This window comes from Heliangelus exortis, chromosome 22, assembly GCF_036169615.1.
Source record: "Heliangelus exortis chromosome 22, bHelExo1.hap1, whole genome shotgun sequence".
In the NCBI taxonomy this organism is placed as follows: Eukaryota; Metazoa; Chordata; class Aves; order Apodiformes; family Trochilidae; genus Heliangelus; species Heliangelus exortis.
The window spans coordinates 5589907-5610010 of NC_092443.1; the positions used below are offsets into that span (position 1 = coordinate 5589907).

Genomic DNA, 20104 nt, shown 5'->3' on the forward strand with positions numbered 1-20104 from the left:
TCAGAGAAGGTGGTGGCTCCATCACCCCACAGGACAGGTCCCCCCTCCCACGTTGGGGCCACAAGGGCCAGCAGCACCCACAGGGCATGGCCCAACAGGGAGTTGCTGCTGGGTGCACCTCCAGGTGCTTTGAAGCCACCTTGTGTCCTCAAGTCTCTGGCCAGCAGCCGTGCCTCTCCCTGCATTTTCCAGACTTGGTGTTAGGTTTTGTTTGGGTTTCGTTATTTTTATTTTTGTTTTTTTGTTCAGAGATGATTCATTTCTTGTAAAAGCTCCGAGCTTGTCTGCTGCAGGGGGGAGCAGCACTGCTGTTTCACTGCAGGCCAGAGCTGGGGTTGACCAACCTGATGAACATGGTTCATGTTTGCTGTAACCCCAGACTCTGGTGGGGCTGGAGGCAGCTGGAGATGCGATGGGGTTAATGCCACTCATGGGACTCCTGCCTATCATGAATCTGGTGCTAGGCATCAGGAATATCAGATGGCACCCAAAATACAAGGCAGCTGGCTAGGTGCCCTTCAGCATGGTCTTCTCCATTCAATGAGTTCCTCCACATTTTTCCAGGGAAAGGGACAAAGCTTGCAGCATGAGGCCATTTTGCTGAAAACACTGATGGCAAGGAGATCTTCAGCTCTGGTAGCCCTGACTTCTGGGAACAAACCAGAAGCAGCAGAGGGACAAGCTGGCAGTCAGTCCCCTGGGCTCCAGGCTGCAGCTGTGGCTGCTGAAGGCCAGGGGCTTCACTTCTGCTGCTTACCTTGGAAGGCTGCTGAAGAGTTTTTCTTTGCATCCACGGTGAGGTTGGCTGCTGTACCCTGGTACGTGTACAGAGCAAGCTGTGTGGAAGTCTGTGTTCATGTGTACACAGCAGGTGGAAGAGTCTAGACTCCCAGTCAGGAAGGCTGTGGAGTTTGACAGCTATTAACCTGTCGAGAAGCACACCTAGCTCCCAGATCAAAGCCAGAAGAGCCTCTGGCCAATGATGCTACCTGGCACCATGTACCCAAGCCAAACAAAACCAAGGAATTTGTCGAGGTTACACATCTGCCAGCGTGCAGCTGAAAAGAAGGGTCTGTATTTTCTGGAAACTTTGGAGAATGTTACCCTCCAGCTTTCAAGATAAACAGTTGTAGTCACAGCCCAGCAACACTGGCAGCAGGATGCGTGCCCTGAAGTGCACACACACATCCTCCCCCCCCTACCATTCCTCTGGCTCCCCTTGGGCAAAGGGATCCTTGCTCCAAAACAATTTGCTGTCACCCCAGGAGTGGGTTCTTCTTGCCACCCTGTACCCTGAGCTTGCTGTGCTACCTGCTGGGCTGTGGCACAGCAGAGGCCAACACTGTCCTGAGCAGAAGAAAATACCAAGAAGTGGATGAATCGTGAAAAAGTGAGCACAGAGAGGGACAAGAAGATGCCATCATCCAGGTTCAATCGATAAACTAGCCACATCCATTTGAAAAGCTGAAATATTTGCCTGCTGGCATGAGCAGGGAAGTGTCACTTGGCATCCACGGCTCCTGCGTGGTGTCACCATCTCGAGGGTGAGTTCACATCAAAAGGTACAACCTCCTCCATGTGCCTTAGCAGTGAGTGCATGTGTGGTAGCACCATTGACAGAGCAGCCATGGGTGTCTGCAGGTCCTGCTCTCACCCTCCAGAACCACCCAGCACTCCAGAAACTCCAGCTCAGCACCAGGAGGTGAGTTCTCTGCAGGGGCTGCTCACTCTTCACTATAGGTGTGTTCACACTCTTCCTTTTAACAAACCTATTTGCTGCCACTTTTAGCAGCCCTTGAGCATCCGAGGGGGCACATACCCTTCTCAAGGGCACACCAGATCTGCCACTTTCTTGGCAGCTCAGAGGTGCCACAGGTACCCTCCTGGGGCTGCCCCCTTCAGGGAGCAGAGCAGCCCTGAAGAATCCCCATTGTCCCCATGGCCATTGTTCCCCACCCTTGTCACAGAGGGGCTGATTGTTTGGGTTGCTGTGCTGCTGGTGACACTCTGCTTTGGGACAGCTTCTTTCCCACGGCACAAGCCTCTGGCATGAAGTACTGCATTTGCTCCTTTATTTGGTTGGTTGGTTTCTGCTCTTTGCTTTTTTTTTTTTTTAATTAATTAATTGATTTATTTGGGGTTTTTTTTATTTTTTATTTTTTTTGCTTGGATGGATGAGGCTCTGCTGAGACTGGGGAAGGAGCCAAGGGAGTGCCAGAGGCTTTGCAGAGTGGGAAGCCCGGGGCCTCCCCGGCGTGGGAAGGGGTGCCTGGGGTGGACAATGTCTTGAAATAAGATTAATGCTTAGTCATGACAATGCCTTGTGATGTGACAGCTGTCTTGGTGGCCTGACAGCTCACACTTTGGAAGGATATAAACTGCACATTGTACCTGCTGGACCAGAGTCAGAACCAGCTCTCCAGAAGCTGAGCATCACCAGGGTGAAACAATTTGTGTGCTGCAATAAACAATTTGTGTGCTGCTGGGAAGGTTTTCTAGGTTGTTGTTATTATTATTGTTGGTTCCTAGTCTAAGCACACTTGGCCTGCCTGTCTACCTAAGTGCTGATGGCCATGACATTGAGCCAGGATGGACCATGGTGCACAGTCCCACCATGGGGGCAGGGGACATGCCCTGGGCAGTTCTGTCCCTGCAAGTGATGTTCACAGGGCTAGGACTGGCAGGGCTGTGCCCAGAGAGCTCAAAGTACCTCTCAGACTCAAGGAACTGCAAAGGCTTTGAGGAACAGGTTAAATGCTTCAGCTTTGGCATTTCATATGGTGCTGCAGGGGTCTGGAAGCTTTAAATGCTTGGGTGGAAAATATGAGCATTGCAGTATTAATCAAGTGGGCAATAAAAAGGATTCCCTTCACTGCTCCTGCCCACCCTCCCGTCTTTCCAAGTCTGTTAAGCAGCTGCTGTGGCATGGAACATTCACACCTCATGGAAACCCAGTGGCAACTGGGCTTGGGAAAGACCATGTGATTAGGGTGATGTGTTGAAAAGAACCTGCTCATTTTGAGCACGTTTGTGCTACGAGGTGAGCGCCCAAAGACAGAGTTGGGCTTTGAAGTTCAGCCAAAACCATCCCCATATTTCATCTCTTTTATGAAAAATGCCGATGAGCCTGAAGAATAAATCCTTGTCCCTGTGGGCTGAATGATGATAAAGGGAAGCAGCAGTGAGCATTGGTAAGGGCCTTGTCTTTAAAAACCTGTATGGGTTGGGGAGTGATTTATAGATGGGTTAACTGGAAGGGAATGCAGCAGGACAAAGGGTGGCTAGAAGTGCCCATGTTCCTGTTTGGACTAGCTGTTAATTTTTCATAAGTAAAACGATCAAAGAGTTGTGAACAGCATTTTATCTGCAAAAAGAAATAATAAGTTTGTGAAAGCTTTTTTTAACCACTAACAATCCTCCCCAGGCCTGAGAGAAGTCAGCCAAAAGATTCTCAAGACCTTTAAAACTATTTTGACACAGTATTGCCTCACTTGTACTTAAAAAAAAAAAAATATAAAAATTTAAGACCTTGGCCCTTTGGCTGCATTTTTATCAGAGAACTTAGCCCTGTTGTTGACTTGAATGATGGAGGCAGTGATTATTCCAATTCAGAGCAGAGGGAAAATCTGGGGGCAATGTAGTGTTGTGGCAGTTAATGAGGAGCAAAAAGGGAGAATTCTGGCCTTTGAACTGCTCACTTTTCTTTACCTCCCAAGTGTGCATCTTAGAAACTGGAAAACTAAGTGGAATGGCAAAACCCAGGAAAGGATAATGGACCACAAAATGTTTATTGGGTTGGTTGTGTGCAAGTGAGCACACAGGCAAACATCTGCCAGTGTACACACCTGAATGATCCTTTGATCTTCAGATGACCTTGCTTAGATGGAAAGAAGGTTTCTTTTATACTTGCAAGTAGTTTCCTTTATAATCCAGTTTTCCCATGGAAGTTGTTTGTAGTGTTTTGGGTTTTTTTGTTGTTTTTTTTTTTTAAGTCTCTGTCTTTCTGTCTAAATTGTTCAAAGTTGCTAACAGCTTCATTTTCCTGTTACCACAATTACCAATGCCATACTTGTTTTGGAAGCTGTGGCTTTCAGCTGGGAGAGGACTTTGCCATATGAATTTGGAGCAACTTCCCCAGCTTTCATACATAATTAATGCAGTCAGCTCTTTTTGATTTAATGCAGCCAACATGAACCACATCTGGTGTCACAAGTGTCTTGCAGTCACTTCAGCACGTGGGGCCTTGCAGTCACAGAGAGGCTGGTGGCCCAGTCTGGGTGACTTTGAGTGAGTCCTGAGACTCCCTGGGCTGGTCACCACACAAGGTGACCAACATTGCTGGATGGGTTGGAAAGGGTAAAGCTGCTTTCCTTGCTGGGTTTCAGCCAGGTTCAACAGTTGCTGGTGGTCATGAGCCCTGTTGCCATCTGGCAGGGCAGTGGCTTCAGACTTGCTCCATTGTTTTGGGGTTTTTTTCTTTTTTTCCTCTTCCTCTCTTTAGCAATTGATTTCTGTGCAGACACAGAAAGGGGACACTGGTATTTTGCCCAATTGATGGTGCAAAGGTGAGAGGAGCAGAGGGGGAGGGCCCAGCCCAGCAGGAGCGAGCTGCTCGCTGAGCACTGCCACGGAGGTTACTCCCATCTTAGGGTCCTTATTAATGTTTCATTGATAGTTCAACACCCAGCTAATTGATTTGTATATTGCTATAGGCACAAACCATTTAATACATTGTTTATGGGCCTTTTTACTCACAGCATGTTCTGTTGCTGGGGCTGTCTGAGATGTGCCCACGACCCCATTCATAATGCATGGACTGTAGACAGAGATGGTACAGAAAGCATGATGTGCTCTTGGTCCTGCTCTGCCTCTCTCTCCCTGTTCAATACAACACAGTGGATTTTGGCAGTTAAAAATGCAAACCATTTCTTTTATTGACTCACTTCTACCCGTGTGAGAAAAACAAAAAAAAGAATAATTTATTGTCATCCTTCAGTCTATTGTCTCCAGACATCCCACAGATTGTGTGGTGTGGACTTATTTATCACTCAATCCACAGACCATTTATGCACTATAGTAGTAGTGGCACAACTTTAAAAGGATCCAAGGTGGTTCCAGCTAATCCTGTAGTGACATCAGGATGGCAAATGAAGTTGGCTGGCACTGAAGCCCAGTGCTGAGCATAGCAAAGGGAAACCTCCAACAGTCAAAGCACAGCTCCGTGGCTGTACAGAGCTTTCAGCCTTCCTTCCCCTCTATGTAATACCCCTGATTCAAGGCAAATTCCATTGGGATTAATTTTCTAAATGACTATGTTCTGCAGCTGAAGGAGGTGAGCAAAGACCATGGGCACCTTTAAAAAGAATAAAATTTTTAAAAAAGTCTTTTTAAAATCAGAATCACAGAATCATCAAAACAAAAGACTTTTAAGGTAAGATCATCGAGTCCAAATATTAACCCACTACTGTTGAGGTCACTATTAAATGATGTCCCTCAGTACCACATCTACACAGCTTTTCAACACCTTCAGGAAAGGGACTCAAAATACATGAAATATTGAGATATCATCACCCAGCATGCTGGTGGGAGAAGCTTTAGGATCTCTCCAGGAATACTACTGTAGCTTTTAAATTGTCAAAGATGCACCCACCCTTTAAATGTTGAAGTGTCTGTCACACCAACACCTACACTGGGCACCAGTGTGTCCCAAGTCACCTGAACTGCTGTGGCAGAACCAAACCTGGAAGTGAAATGGGCTCCAGGGCTGACACCTGGCTCTGGTCAGCTCTGCCTTCCTCCACCCAGTGCAGCCCCCTCTCCCATCAGGGCTCTGCCAAAACACCAAGATTTTCATAATTCCCACCTAAAACTTCAGCAGCACTGGATATGGAGCAGCCGTGGTCCCCTCCCAGGTACCACCTGGTGATGCTCGGGGCCGACTCAACCAAAAGCAAATGAGACATGGCAAGAGCAAGTGGTCCAGTTCAGAACTCTTTAATACAAGCTTATATTGTTTGTGTTTCTGATTCTTTGTTCTCCCAGCATCTGGGGACATTAACCCTCATATGTGTGTGAGCATGTGTATGAAGATATATACAAAATCACACAGTTAAATATTTAAGCATACAAGGTATTATATATTTATATAATATAGAACTTTAAGGTATAGGAATCAACAATGGCAAAATATTTCTGATGAATCTGACATAACTGTCTTTTTTTGAGTGAAACATGACCTGTTTTTTGAAAGACCAGAGGAAGCTGTTGTTTATTAAAAGAAAGAGAAAAACCTGTATAAAGAAATTCCGTGAAAAATGATTTAAAAAACCTCATGAACCAAAAAAAAGGACAACTGTTAAAAACGGTATTGAAAAAAAAAATAAATTAGATGAACAATTGTGTAAATATAAATTAAAAAAGATGACAATCTTAATAAATAAGCTTTACTATTTACATCTTTATATATTGCTTGGAGACTTAAATTAGATCCGTTAAAAACAAACGAACGCAAAATAAAACCCAAAATCGGAGCAGCAAACGTACAGGCGTGAGGTACAGAATTAAGGGTTGAACTGTATTTTGCTTATTTCTTTTTTTTTTTTTTTTTTTTTTTTTGTCTTTTCTCTTTTATACAGTAGACCAGTAGAATTCTTGTGAAAATAGATCCTCAGCACTTCATTGGAGTATTGGTTGACATGGCTTCCAAAAGGTGCCAAGAAAGATTCCATAATAATAATAATAACCATAATAATAATAATAATAATTATAACAATAATAAAAGATACAATATGATACATAAATATGGAAGAGCAGTTGGTAATATGAATACATTTTTCTCTAGACGAGATCACAGTTTTATTTGTAAATATTACACTGATATATATATATAATATTACCCATATAATATTATATATATATCATATATATATTTATATATATATTTATATATATAGCACGGCTCAATCCTGCTCCTGGTGAAGTCAACAACAACAACAAAACCCCCTGTTGACTTGATGGGAGCAAAATTCAGCCTCTCATCTGCAGACAGGGAAGTAATTACAGAGGCCATACAATGCAAACTCCACAATGGTTCCAATTCCCTCCTAAATTGCTGGTGAAATGTTTCGTTAAAGCCCTGGTTCTTTGCACTCAGAAGATGGAAACTGGTGGCTGAATTGTGGCCTCTCCAAATGAATGAAAAAACCCAAAAGACCAAACCAGAATGGGAACCAAAGACAACTTGGACTCATTAGCTCCATATCTCGACCTAACAGGACTACCACCACCACACCAAGTAGCACCAAGACTCCTCATCTGTCACCTGAAGCCAACCCAAGCTCTTGTTCCTGGCCTCAGAGGAAGTGATTATTATTCAGAATGCCTCCTGGATACGTAGATTAAGGTGAAAAGGGAAAAACTCAGTTTGCCAAACTAATAAGCAAAATGTTACACCCCATTTTGCTCCTGCTAAAACAACAAGAGGGGATTTGAACACCAGTTCTCCAGGTGGCTGGAACAGCCCAACACCAAACCACTGTTGCCTGAATGGACCATAACTCCAAGGAAATACATCTTGGGACACCTGGACCTAAGTCAGGCCCTCCGTTGGAAGGGGATTGTCCCCAGGGCTCCAGTGCACACCTGGAGGCATGGATGCTTCTGCATCTCTGGCAGCAAGATGGCTTTGCCTGAAGGATGGATGATGTGGAAGAGACGCAAATGAAACCACCTCAGTTGCACCACTGAGACCAAAACAGGGCCCATATCCATGAAGATGTCAAGAGTGTATCTGAGCTGGGTGTATGGGCCTCTCCCAGTGAAATGAACAAGTCTGTGAACTTGCTCTGGGACATCCAGGGATTGAGCAGGGGAGGAAAGGATACTGCCAAAAGTTTGGGATTTTCCACAACATCCAAAAAAAGTCCAAAGGACAAACTGCCAGCTCTGAAAACCCTCTGAGCATCCCAGCCTCTGCTTACTCAATCCCATCCCCTCCTGTTTTCTAGTTTGGCCTTGAATGGGCTGGAGTGTGGGAAGGGGGGTGGTTGACACCCTTCTTCCCAGTCTTGGGAATCACCTGTCTGCTCGTAGCAGCTTTGTCCTTATGCCCCACCTCACTCTCAGGCTCTCGCAGCTCTTCGGGATTCAGACTGTGCAGTGCTTCTGAGTGCAGTAATTAGAGCACAGTGAAATACAGGTTAAATGCATATGTACAGTTGGATAATGTAAAAAATAAGCACAAATACACAATTAAAAAAATAATCTGGAAAAAAAAAAAAAAAGAAAAAAAAGAAAAATAATAAAATTTGCTCCCCCTCCCCCCACAAACAACAATATACTGGGGAAAAATGCCTTAGCTTTAGTTCCTGGACTTATCACAAAGCACAAGGAAAACCAAACCAGACAATGTTATAAAACCTCACGGTACTTCTAGGGAATTCTACATTTAAGTATCTAGCTCTCTACTCAGCTGGCAGAATCAGTGTTTTCCTCTCAAACACACAAAAAGAGGATTTTCTCTTCTTGGATATGGATTACTTGGGTTTTTCTTTTCTCATTTTTTGTGTGGTTTTTATATTTTTATTTTGCTTTCTTTCTCTCTGTAAAGCCACACGTTATTTTTTTCCCCACTGAAATCAGTTGCAGCAAGAAACTTTTATTTTTACTTGACTACTGGGTTTTCCTTTTCTCACTCTCTCTCTTTTTTTTTTTTTTTTTTTTTTTTTCTCCTTTTTTTTTTTTTCTTAAACACAGGTAAAACCTAGAACAAACCGACAGTTACAACCAAGTGAAACCGAAACCAGAAGGGAGGTAGCTGGAACCCGACTTCAAGAGTCCTCTGGTGCCATCCTCCTTTCTCAGCCTGGGGAGGGGGCAGCGGAAAATGCAAGAAAAGCAGGAGGACACCAGCTCAGCCCATCTGCGAGAGGGTGGGGAGGGAGGGGGGTAGCAGCTGATAGGAGTTTCCCACCCCACCAGGCACCATTCACCACTCTCTGCTCCAGTTTTCTTCTCCCACTGGCCCTGGACACCACCCATGGATTGCTGGTGGCCCCTGGTAGGGAGCAGCCTTGGCTTACTACCTGTGAGAGAGAAGATCTTGGCACTGATGTGACTTAGACTTCTTGAGCAGCTAAATTTCCTCAGCACAGGCACCCTCACCTGTCCCCCTAAGCTTTGATGTTGTCCTACACCACTGATTTGGTGTGTGGAGATGGTGGATCATGTCCTTCTCACCTCCCACCCAATGACCTATCAGTTATGGAGGGTCTTTCCTAGGGACTCCACTGGGCATTCAAGGCCTTTACAGTGGTGGATGCTGCAGGACCACACAGGTGGCCTTGCCACAGGATGGAAGGCACAGGATAGGAGCTAGGTAGGTGTTCATGCCCCACAGCTCCCCTCTCTGCACTCTACAGAGGACAAGGCTTTGCCCAAAAGTAATCTTTTCCTAATGGAAAAAAAAAACCAAAAAAAAAAAACCATGACTCAGAGCAGAACTACTTTCTGGTCCTGGCTCTATCAGCTCTGTTGAAGAAGGTGAAATGTTCCAATGCAGCAGTTGGAAAGAAAAATCAAATAGCAGCATGGAAAGCCTGCCCATGGGAGAGGGAGTTGGGTCATCCATCCCTGGACTGCAGGGGTGAAGCTGAGGTGTGGAGGTGTGAGGCTGTGCTGGCAAGAGGCTGCTGTCTCCCTTGAGCTGAGAAAGACTCCAGCTCAGAAAGTAGAGGCTGGCCCTGGCCACAAGAAGCACCTCAGCAAGCTCTGAGCTCCTGGGAGTCAACACAGTGGCAAGTGGCAAAAATGCTTAACACAGACCTGCCTCTCCTGGGCAATGTCCCAGGTGGGAAGAATAGATGGAAAACCTCCTTGTGAGCTGCATAATTGAGAAGAGGATTTTTGCAAACTGAGCTGCCATAAGAGTCCATACAAGACCTGACCTCTGGCTCCCTACTCGGGTGAAACCCTGATGGGGTGGAGCAGGAGGAGTAATGCTAAGATGCCGGAGTCACTGAGGACATATGTTGGCAGTCTGAAAGGCTTTTGAGGTTGTGATGGGCTAGATGGCAGATGCACAAACTGCCAGCACAAGGAAGGAACCGACCTTTTCACAAAAGTTTCATGAAAGTTTTGCCCAGGCCAAGTTTTTGCCAATGTTTTCTACGCTGGTTGATGTTCAGCCCAACTCCACAGAAGGAGCCCTGATCCCACTGCACCTCCCTTCCCTGTGGTCCCCCGCACAGCATGGTAAGGCCACACCATCTGCATATCTCCCTTGGCCAGACCTTCTCTGGAATAACAAGAAGCTCCACAACAGAGAGCTCCTCACCTTCTTATGGCAATCACTTCTCCAGGCCCTTCAGTTCTAGTTCCTGAGATTCATCTCTGGTGTATTCCAACAGAAAAAACTCCAACAGTGGATGATAAAAGCCTGGCTCCTTGCACCTGCAACTCTCAGCTTTCCATTTCTAGATCTCCTACCCATTTTTATACATCCTTCTCCATGAGTTAATGACCTCTCATTTCCCTTCTGCCTTGCTCCAGTGCCTAAATGCTCAATCAAGCAAGAGCTGGAAAAAAATCTTTCCAACCTGTTTTTACCCAGTAGATTGTACAAGTCAGGAGAGTCCCCAGGAACAGTCAGACTCAACACTTGGAAGGATGCTCTTTTGGATGTGTGTTCTTCCTAGAAGGAGCCTGAAGCAGCAGGAGAGAAGCACAAGCCACGGGGGGATTTACATGGGGTGGGTTGTAGCAGCAGCACTAGATGCACTGGGCACCTCAGTGACTTAATGTGATGAACCCTATGATGAAATGAGTCCCTAAGGGTCTGGTGCCCCCCTGGAATGAAACAGGAGGATAGAGCTATACAACAAGGCAGTATGAGGTCTGCTGCAGCTAATGGCCTTCCTCCTGGAAGATTACAAGCAGCTAAGCTCCTGGTCTATTAAGGGTGCCCAACCCCCGAGCCCAGCAGCTTAATACTGACAAATACGTCCAAAATTCTAACACTGTCTCCTGCGGTCCTTTTGCCATATCATGTCCTTCCTCCTCTTCTTCCCTGCTCCAGAGAAAACAGGAGCCTGAAGCATTTATTAGATATATACCACCATAAGAGGCAGATGGAGGAGGTCTAGAGAACCACCTGGCTGGGTGCCAGAAAGCAGATTCTTTTGGCTAGCTGGTGTCCTGTTTTCTTGCCCCAGTATTGAGGAAGATACCAGAGGGTTTGAAAGGCAGGCTGTAGGTAAGCTTTAAGGCAGACTGTTTGGTTGCATGGGATTGTTTTCACCCTGTCCTGACACAGTAAGGAAATGAGTTGTATGGGACATAGCAGCAGGAGTAGCAGCAGCAGACATGCTCAAATGACAAGTGTGGGGTAAGTTACCCTCTCTGCTCCTCAGAAGCAATCATCCACATTCCTCAATGCCAATCCTTAGACTCCCCCACAACCCCCCCACCCCCGACTCCACCATGGGACCACCTGTCCACCTCCACACAGAAACATCCCAGCAGGCTACAAGGGGGCTTTTTGTTGGCTTTTTGAGGGCAAGGGGGAGAAGGAGGAGCTGTACAGAAAGGCCACTGCAGTCTGCTGAGCTCCATGGCTGGAATTAGCGTTCCTGTGAGGAGCAGATGCATCCCACTTCTCAAGCTGGCTGGGCATCTGGCAAGTCACTTGCCAAGAGGCACAGCCCCGTGGAGATCCCATCCCAATCTCAGTGCCCCGAGCATGCGGTACCTTGGCATTCAACATCAGAAAAGGCTCATCTTGGAGTCCTCCAAGAACACAGCCTCTTCTGTGAATGCTCTGAGTTGTGAGTGCTGGAGAGGGGAAAGTGTTTTTGTGTTGATCAGAATCTCTCGCTCTGTCTCTCTTTCTCTACTTATTTCTATAAATATGTGTACATAAATAGCTTGTTTCTCACCTTGAATCTAGATATGAACTGGTCAAATTAGGTGGGCATAACATGCTGTTTTGATACATGAAAGTCTTCTTGACTTGACTCGTGCTTGTTTGATTCTTGTCATCACTATTTAAGATACAGTTAATTCATAACCCCCTACTTTGAGTTCTTCTTGGACAAAAATTAAAGGCAGACTGGTTGAATTCTAAGGGTCCCTGGTGCAGAATTGCCATCCAGTTGAGCAGCTAAATGTTAAAAACGATACCAAAAGGGATGTGGTGTCTCTCCTAGCCTGCCTTGAGCAGTGTGGTCCTCCATTCCGTGTTGCTTGGCATTACCCAAGACTGAAGCCGTGGAGATCTTTCTGATTGTGCTCTTGGGCATTGGGGTCCCGGCAAGCGCATTCTCCTTGGAGGTCACAGGACATAGGGAAGGGAGTAACCTGGGGAAAAAAGAAAGCAAAATCACAAACACATGAAGGAGAGTACACACCTGTACACAGCACCCTGGAGAACAAACAAGACCTCTTGAATGATATCTTCAGGGATCAGCTGCATTCTTCAGCTATGTTAGGTTTTTTTACAGCACATGAACATAGCTGGCTGGGGAGACATTGTACTTCCCAGTTGAGTCTCAGGTTTTTTTGGGATGCTTACCACTTGGATCACGTTACACTGAAAGGCCCACACTCTTCTGAGAAGCCCAAAGGCTACAGTCACTAAATTACAGCAAAACTAAAACCCCCTCATCTCACAAGACAAACAATCACCAAAAAGGACTGGGTCCAGCAGGTCCCAACTCCAGTCTTCCCATAGCACTCCTATCCACCCCCAGCTTGAGGGTTTTGGTGAACCCTACTCCTGGGCCACCATCTCCTTCTCTAGGGTACCACTTTGCAGCAGGGCCCTATGGCTTGGGTGCTGCTGCTGTGCCTAAGTCCATCTGTGCACTTCATTATGAATGGTTTCAGTTCCTCAGGGCAGGAACCGACCCAAACCCTACCTAGGAGACCAGGGAAGCTGTAGTCCAGCAGAGAGAGACACCTCTTGTGTTTAAGGTCAAGAAATACAGCTAATGTGCATTGAGGAACAGCACAGGCATTTAAATAAGAGACTGCTACCAGCATGATCTGTTGTCTGCCCATGATCTCTCTGGTGAAGCGTAGGAAGCAGCTGAAACAATAGCCTGCAGTGCCTGGCTAGTGGAAGTTGATTTTGGCCTATTACATCACAGTATTTACATAAAGAACAGCATCTTGTTTGCCCTGAAGTGAATTCCTAAGAATTTCCCCCATCTGCACAGACTGGGCAAATGACCTCATTCCCCTCCTTTCTGCTCCTTCCAAGGGCTGCACGTGCGTGTTCTGTCTGCTCCCCTTGGCTTTGCTGCCACATGTTTGCTCTTTCTTCCATAAACACTTTTCTCCAGGCTATGAAGTCTTGGTCTGCCTGTTCCATATGTATCATCAGCAGCACATCTAGGAATGTGGCCCAGGCACTGTTCATGAACACAGAGCTGTCATTTCCACCTAGAACTTTATACGTGTCCCTACACGTCCAGCTCTAGCATTTCTTTCCTCTGACACACACGAGAATGTGGATCTGCATTTTGCAACTGGGGAGCCTAAGGCAGATGCTGACAGATACCCTAAATAACCAATGCTCAACACCAAATCAGGGTTTAGAAAGCCTCCTTGTCTTGCTTTTTAATTTGTTCCCGGAAAATCTGAGCCTCCAGGTAGAATAGGATGATGACTCTTCATTAAGTCACAGCTTTGCTGATGTAGGAACTCAATAAACTATCAGTGAATAAGCTGAATCTACAAATGTGCAAATGTGAAGGTTGCAAAGGGAAGAAATGGTCAAAAAAGTTGAAAGCAAATGGATTGGAAACTAAATAAGTTTATAAACTGTAGAAAACAATAGGAGTTTAAGGGTCATTTAGTCCAACAGAAGCCAGTCAGAGCAGGACTGTCTCACATCAGTGTGTTATGAATATTATTAGATAGGAAAGCAGAGGTGTCTGCAAACAATGGGGCTTAGGGAGGTGGCTGAGGAGGGATTGTTTAATGACAATTAAAATACTGGAAAGTATACTGGAAAGAAAAGATACATGAACAAGATTGACTTTTTTTGCTCAGTGTAGAAGGAAATCTTTGGATTTAGATTCACTGCTGCAGTTCATGTTTGACCTTTTCCTCCAAGACATAAAAATAAAAAAGTCTACTTCCAATCAAAAGTTATGTCTTGAAATAAAAACTGATTTCACTCAAAATATGGTCCAAAAAACCCTTTTAAATATGTCTGGAGTTTTCCCCTATTTTATTTTTTAATTCTGAATCATTCAGTTCAAGCTGGATTTGGCAATAATTTTAATTTCCTCCCTGTTGCACAATGAAGCTACTGCTCAGAGGTGAGACCTGGCAACCTGATTCTTTCATTCACCTTGATCAAGATTTTACCTCTCCCTGAATTCACTGTGTCTGTAAGAGTCTAACAAAGGTGATTCAGTGGCCCTGCATTCAAAGAGGAGGCTCACAGAGAAGGTGGACACACACCTTGCATTGAACAGAGAACACACACCTAATGTGGGCATTTTGGTAAAGTTGCTGACATTATCTGTGACATCCTACTGGACTTTGATGCTGGCCATGAATGAGAGGGACAGTGAAAAGTGTTGCAAGCATGGAGATCCCATCATTTCACTTGTGGTACATCAGAGCCAAGAGTGAAAGTCTGGCACAGCTGTGCCTTCAGAATCCCAGCTCACATTCCCCATGCCTACTCTGTGTTGAATTCATGGCCTTAGAAACCCAAACTGGCACGAATGTGATGCTCCTTAGAGTGACCTATTTTCTTCATTCCCTCTCCCATTTCTCCTTGTGAGTCCCTTGTTTTCCCCTTTGCTTTCTTAGGTGTCACTTAGGAGTGCTCAGTGCTGGAGGAACCTGAATGAAAGGTGCCCACGAGAGACCAGATCACTACTACAGTGCAGACAGTTTCTGGGGAGAAGGAGCCAGTAGAATAGAAACACCTTGCTGTGGGTTGTCCTCTACAAACCCTTCAGTCTCCTGGAGGTCATGGGCAGAAGAGCAAAAGCTCTGGCCCCAAGAGCAGACAGTTCCATGGCTCAGCAGCAGTCCCAGCAGTGGGGAGCCTGAGCGGAAGAGGGTTTCTCCCTGATCAGATCAGCCTTATTCACTTCATATCCCCTGCAGAGGTTTCTCTTTTTTTTATGCAATTTGATTTTTACAGCTCTATTGTCCAGATAAATGAATTGTTTTGTTTTATGGCAGTAAGCTCCAGAGATCAGTTTTCTATTATGTGAAAAGGCAGAAATTTCTAAGGGTAACAAGCACATCCACAGTCATATGAGACAAGACAAAATTCTCCTTAACAGTAATACTGTGTGTCTGCTTCAAACAATAACTCCAACAAGTACACATTTGAGTTCCCCAAGGACCTGATTTCCACAGGTACCTGAATCAAACACACACATCACATCTACTGAAACAGTCACAAGTTTCCAGCTCAGAGACACCATGAAACTCCTTAGAAGAAGGACTGTCCTTTGCCCTGGGCTCAGTGATAGCCCTTGGGAATACTGATCCATGTATAAGCTGCTGATATGCTAGAAATAATAAATCCTGAACCTTTTCTGAATGATAGCTCATTTATGTGTGGAGCCCATACATACATACATATTCCAAGATTAACACCTTATTTTTTAAATAAGTCTGTGAAAGCACAATTCATTAGCAAAATATATGATCTGCACTGAAATTTCCACATACACCCACTGTGAAGCCAGTATTAAAGAATCAGCTCTTCCTTCTTCCACCTGCCAAGTTCTCTGTTTACTATACACCTATCTCCCCCTGTAGAAAACCTGGCCAACATATAGGAGAGAAAAAAGAAAAAGTTAAAAATTAGGCTTAGGGCCTGGCTTGGTCACTTGATGAAATATTGCAGGGTATTGTCTCCTAAGTCTAACTAAAATAGGTAAAAAAAGGCACAGTTCTCTATGCCTGCACACACCCCTCTACACATACAAACACAGATTTCCTGGAGATGATCCAAAACAGAGCCATGGAGTGGATCAGGGGAATATGGATCACACCTGAATCTCACTGGATCACAAACTATCTACCTTCAAGAGAAAACAGACACTATCTAATTCAAGTCCATCACACCAGAACTGCATGGCACACCATTCTCTGAAGCTAAAGCAGCAATTGCAACAGGGGTAGGCTTATGGGCTAGGCAGGAGGCCAGCAGAGACATTTGGGGTGTAACACACAGGAGATCTGAGATACCTTCACCTTGACCAACTCAACACCCATTCTGCACAGCTATTATCAACCCATACTTCCACTGTCCACAAAGGAGTGGGAGCCTTAAGCATCCTCTCCCACACTAGGTGATGACACCTTGGATAAAACTCAAGCTCCAGAGTGGAAACAGGGCAGCATTTGTCCTTGATGCCATGCTCCCAACTGTGGGAAAAAAAGATGAAGATACAACAGAGCAGTGCAGAACTGGGATCCAGGTCATGACATGAGTGACAGGACATAAATCCTCGCTATATGGCATCTGTCTGAAGAGGCTGGTGACATCCCAAGACAGATCCCTGCTGAGAAAGGCCAGTCTATAGGCAGCTAGTGGGAATGGTGATAAGAGAAATCCCAGGCAGGTACAGGGAGGGATGGGGAACAGGACTGGCCAGGTCAGAGCTCATCTGTCACACAGGCTCGTATCAGGTTGACCTGTGCCTCCCACCCAGCACACTCAGGGCTGGCAGCACCAGGACAGGCAGAACCAGGCTCAGGGAAGGGCCTGGGCAGGAGGAGGAGGGGAAAGCAGGGGAGGAGGGCTGCAAAGTGTTGGGAAACAGCCTGTTGTTAGATTTCAGCCCTGAAGTGTTTGCGAAATCTCCCAGACAAGTTTAACTGGAACTATGGAGGCTCTGCTGCAGACAGGGGCTCTGCGGGTGAAGCCCGACTGTTGAGATAAGGCTGGAAGTGTCACAGCCCCGCGCCTCCTGAGGCCCTCCCAGCTCAAACACCAGGGAGTATTTTGTTCCTTGACAAGACCCTTGTGGGACAAAAATTCATCTTGTAAGGGTCTTCTCAGAGGTTTTTGGCATTTAGGTCACCAGGACAGTTTGGAGATAATGGAAGAAGAGCGAGCCCCCTTTTAACTCATGGGGCTGGTATGCAGGTTCACACCTAGGGCACTGCTCCAGAGGGCCTGGGAAAGGTGAAGATGAAGCTCAGAGGAAACCTCATCTCTCTGCAGCACATGCAAGTTTCAAGGCTCAAATTTTTGTTGACTGCCTCACCATAAGCCAAGCTTTCCCCCACTGAAACCAGCAACATGGTGTAACAAGATGCAAATCCACAGAACCCAATAGATATCCCTCTCTCTCTCTCTGTTGGGTAGAAACCAGGAGCAGCCTGACCAGTACTGGTGGAAGCAGGATGGCTCAAATCCAGCAGGGATCCCTAGGAAAGCCCTGCCCACACAGATCCCCGCATCCCCGTCTGCCCACGGAGCCCAATTTGCCAAACCGCACGCAGCTCAGTTGCTCAGCAATCAGCTGCACTTCCTACCCTCATGCTAATGATTGTGCAAACATGAATATAATTAGTCTAAATAATCATCAAAGATTTAATAGGAGCCAGACCACCCAGAGGCCAAATAGCTGGCAGTGGAGCAGGGAAGGTTCGTTCACTGGTTTTTGTAACACTTGCTAATGAACTGAGGTCGGATAGCAAAGCAAACACCCTCCACTAGCACGTCCTCTGGGAATGCTGTATGTTGTGGGAAACCCCATGTCCCTTGAAGCCAAGAATGTTCTCTCAAGATAGGCAGCATGTGCTGCTACCATCATTGCCTTTAATTTATCGCCGCCTGGAAAGCCTCCCTGAACGATTATGAAACCAAGCTCTGAGCCCCAAAATAAGCTCCCATCCCAACCAACCATGACTCAAAATGCTCCTCACATGGCAAACAGCTATCCACTGAGGCCATGACCAACAGCTCGTGGGGGTGTGAGTTCACCCACATGCTTGGGTGAACCAGTGTGCTCGGAGCACGCAGAAGCTCTCAGCTGCTTCCAGAGCCGTGAAGCAACACTCTGCATTGTGTCCTTCCTTCCTCTGTGCTCACCCACCATTCATTGTATCTCACCAGCTAATTACAAAGCTGACAAACACACACACCTGGGGACATTCAAGCTGTCAGGAACAGCATCACAGCAGGAGCATCAGTTCTTCTGGGTAAGCAGCACTGCCTCAGCTGAGGTGGTCACTTAGGTTGTTAATTGCACAAACTGCCTCAAAACCATGTTCTGCCAATGGAACAAGACATGAGATTCCCCAAGACAGGTCTGTATTGCAGTTTGAGAGATGGAAGAAGCGCTTATTTCTCAAAAATACCAAGAAGTGGTTATTTCTCTAGTCTTAAGGGTATGAGTGCAGCAGACCCCTCCTTTCTTGGGAGTTAGAGTCAGGCTTTGGAAATCCTTTCTGGAGCCAGCAGCAGCCCCTCAGTTCAAAGCTCCTTTCTTTAGGCCTTGAATTCTTGGCCATAAAGTCTCTGAAGAGGTTATGATAACTTGCCTATCTTTTAGATAAGCAAAGCTTTGGATGAATCCCACACAGTCCTCTATCTACTGCAAGTCCTCATTTGTTTTCCGCCAAGGCACTTGCTGGTTTTCCTCTCCAAGGTGTTGGACAGAAATGTCAAGAGGCTGAAGGGGCAATTTTTCTCTTTCTTTTCTAAGTGCTATGGGGCAAAGAGGCTGATGGAAAAACCTGAGTGATAACTGAGCAAGACATGTTTTTCTCATGGGAGCTGTAGGTTTACCCCTTCTGCATCAAAAACTAAGGCAAAGAGGAAAGACAGATGAAAGTTTACCCTTTTAAATGGTTTAAGTTGAGGGAATTTTTAAACCGCAAATTCTGTGTATTTGAATCTGCAGGGACCAGCCCGCAGGATCTTTAGCTAACCCTATCTGTGATCTGAGTCTGGAAAAAAGTACATTAGCAGAGCCTAAAGAGAGACATTTCTGATTTCTGTGAGGCCTTTCTAGGCAGCGTTGTCCAGGGAAAATGTGTAAAAGGAAGGAGAAAGAAAAAAAGAAGTGAAGGAGAACAGCAACTGGTGAGAACATTTGCTGAAACAAATCAGAAATAACCACAGCCTTGCTCCCTGCAACACTGCACACCCCAGGAGTTCCTTGCAGGCAGCTGCCAGCTCAGAGACAGGCAGTTATGCCCAGGTTATTTATTTTTCTCACTTTAGCAGTGCCACATAGTTAATGTTTTTTAAAAAATAGTGTCTTCTTTTATCTGCGGCAGGATACAAAGCAAGAAGCAACTTCCTAGAGCAGCCAGGCAGAAGGGAGCTGGCAACCTGTGCTGGGTCAGGAGGGTAGGAAGATTAAAAGGAGATGGGATTTTGCTTTGTCCTTCACGGAAGACTTTATCCCCTCCAGATACACAACAGAAGCTTTCTCTCCCTTGGAAGTTGGCCGGCAATGGCCTTCCTGTCCCTCAAAGCTGCTCTTGGGTCATGCACAGGGCAAGCTGTGAGGAGCACAGCCCTGTCCTCTGCCCCAAGCACAAACCCTGCTGCCATCCTTTGCTCTCCCCCAGCCCTTCCCTCCCAAAGTCCAGCTGCCTCATCAGGCATCACAGGACACATGTCCCTTCTCCCTCAGGTGGCACCCATCTCTGCCAGCCCTGGCTTCTTGCCTGCTGCAGTGGGATGCTGATCAATTATCACACAACAAATAATTAAGCTGATGAATGTCTCTTTTTTCCCTGCAGTTGCCTCAAACTCATGCCGAGAATGTGGCTGAATTTATTCATTGCCATTTGTAGCATTCAGAAGAGGTCTTTAATGATTTCTTTTAAGCTCTCTAGCCTGATTGTGCAGGGCAAATACTCGTTATTTCCTATCTAAGCAGCAGTGCAGATAAGTCGGTGGTTGGTCAGATAAGTCACATCACTGTTTCCCTCTCACTGCAGAAATGCACAGGGTCATTTGTTGCTAATGCTCAAATGTAAAGGGAAAACAGGGCTAGGCCAATGTAGCATGGAAGTATCTTGAGCATTTTCAGGACAGCAAAATAGGAGTGTGCAAAAACCTATATTAATAAATAAGAAGGCTCAGAATTAAAGCCAA

General features: G+C 45.9%; 1 protein-coding gene across 1 annotated transcript in view; it reads right to left on the reverse strand.

Annotated features, from left to right (window-relative positions):
• Positions 1–6577: 6577 nt before the first annotated feature.
• PAPPA (pappalysin 1) overlaps positions 6578–20104 on the reverse strand; it is a 179910-nt gene continuing 166383 nt past the window's right edge. Inside the window, exon 22 of the mRNA XM_071766589.1 lies at positions 6578–12354. Within this exon, the coding sequence (XP_071622690.1) occupies positions 12247–12354 (108 nt within the window). The 3' untranslated portion in view covers positions 6578–12246. The remainder of the gene's footprint in view (positions 12355–20104) is intronic.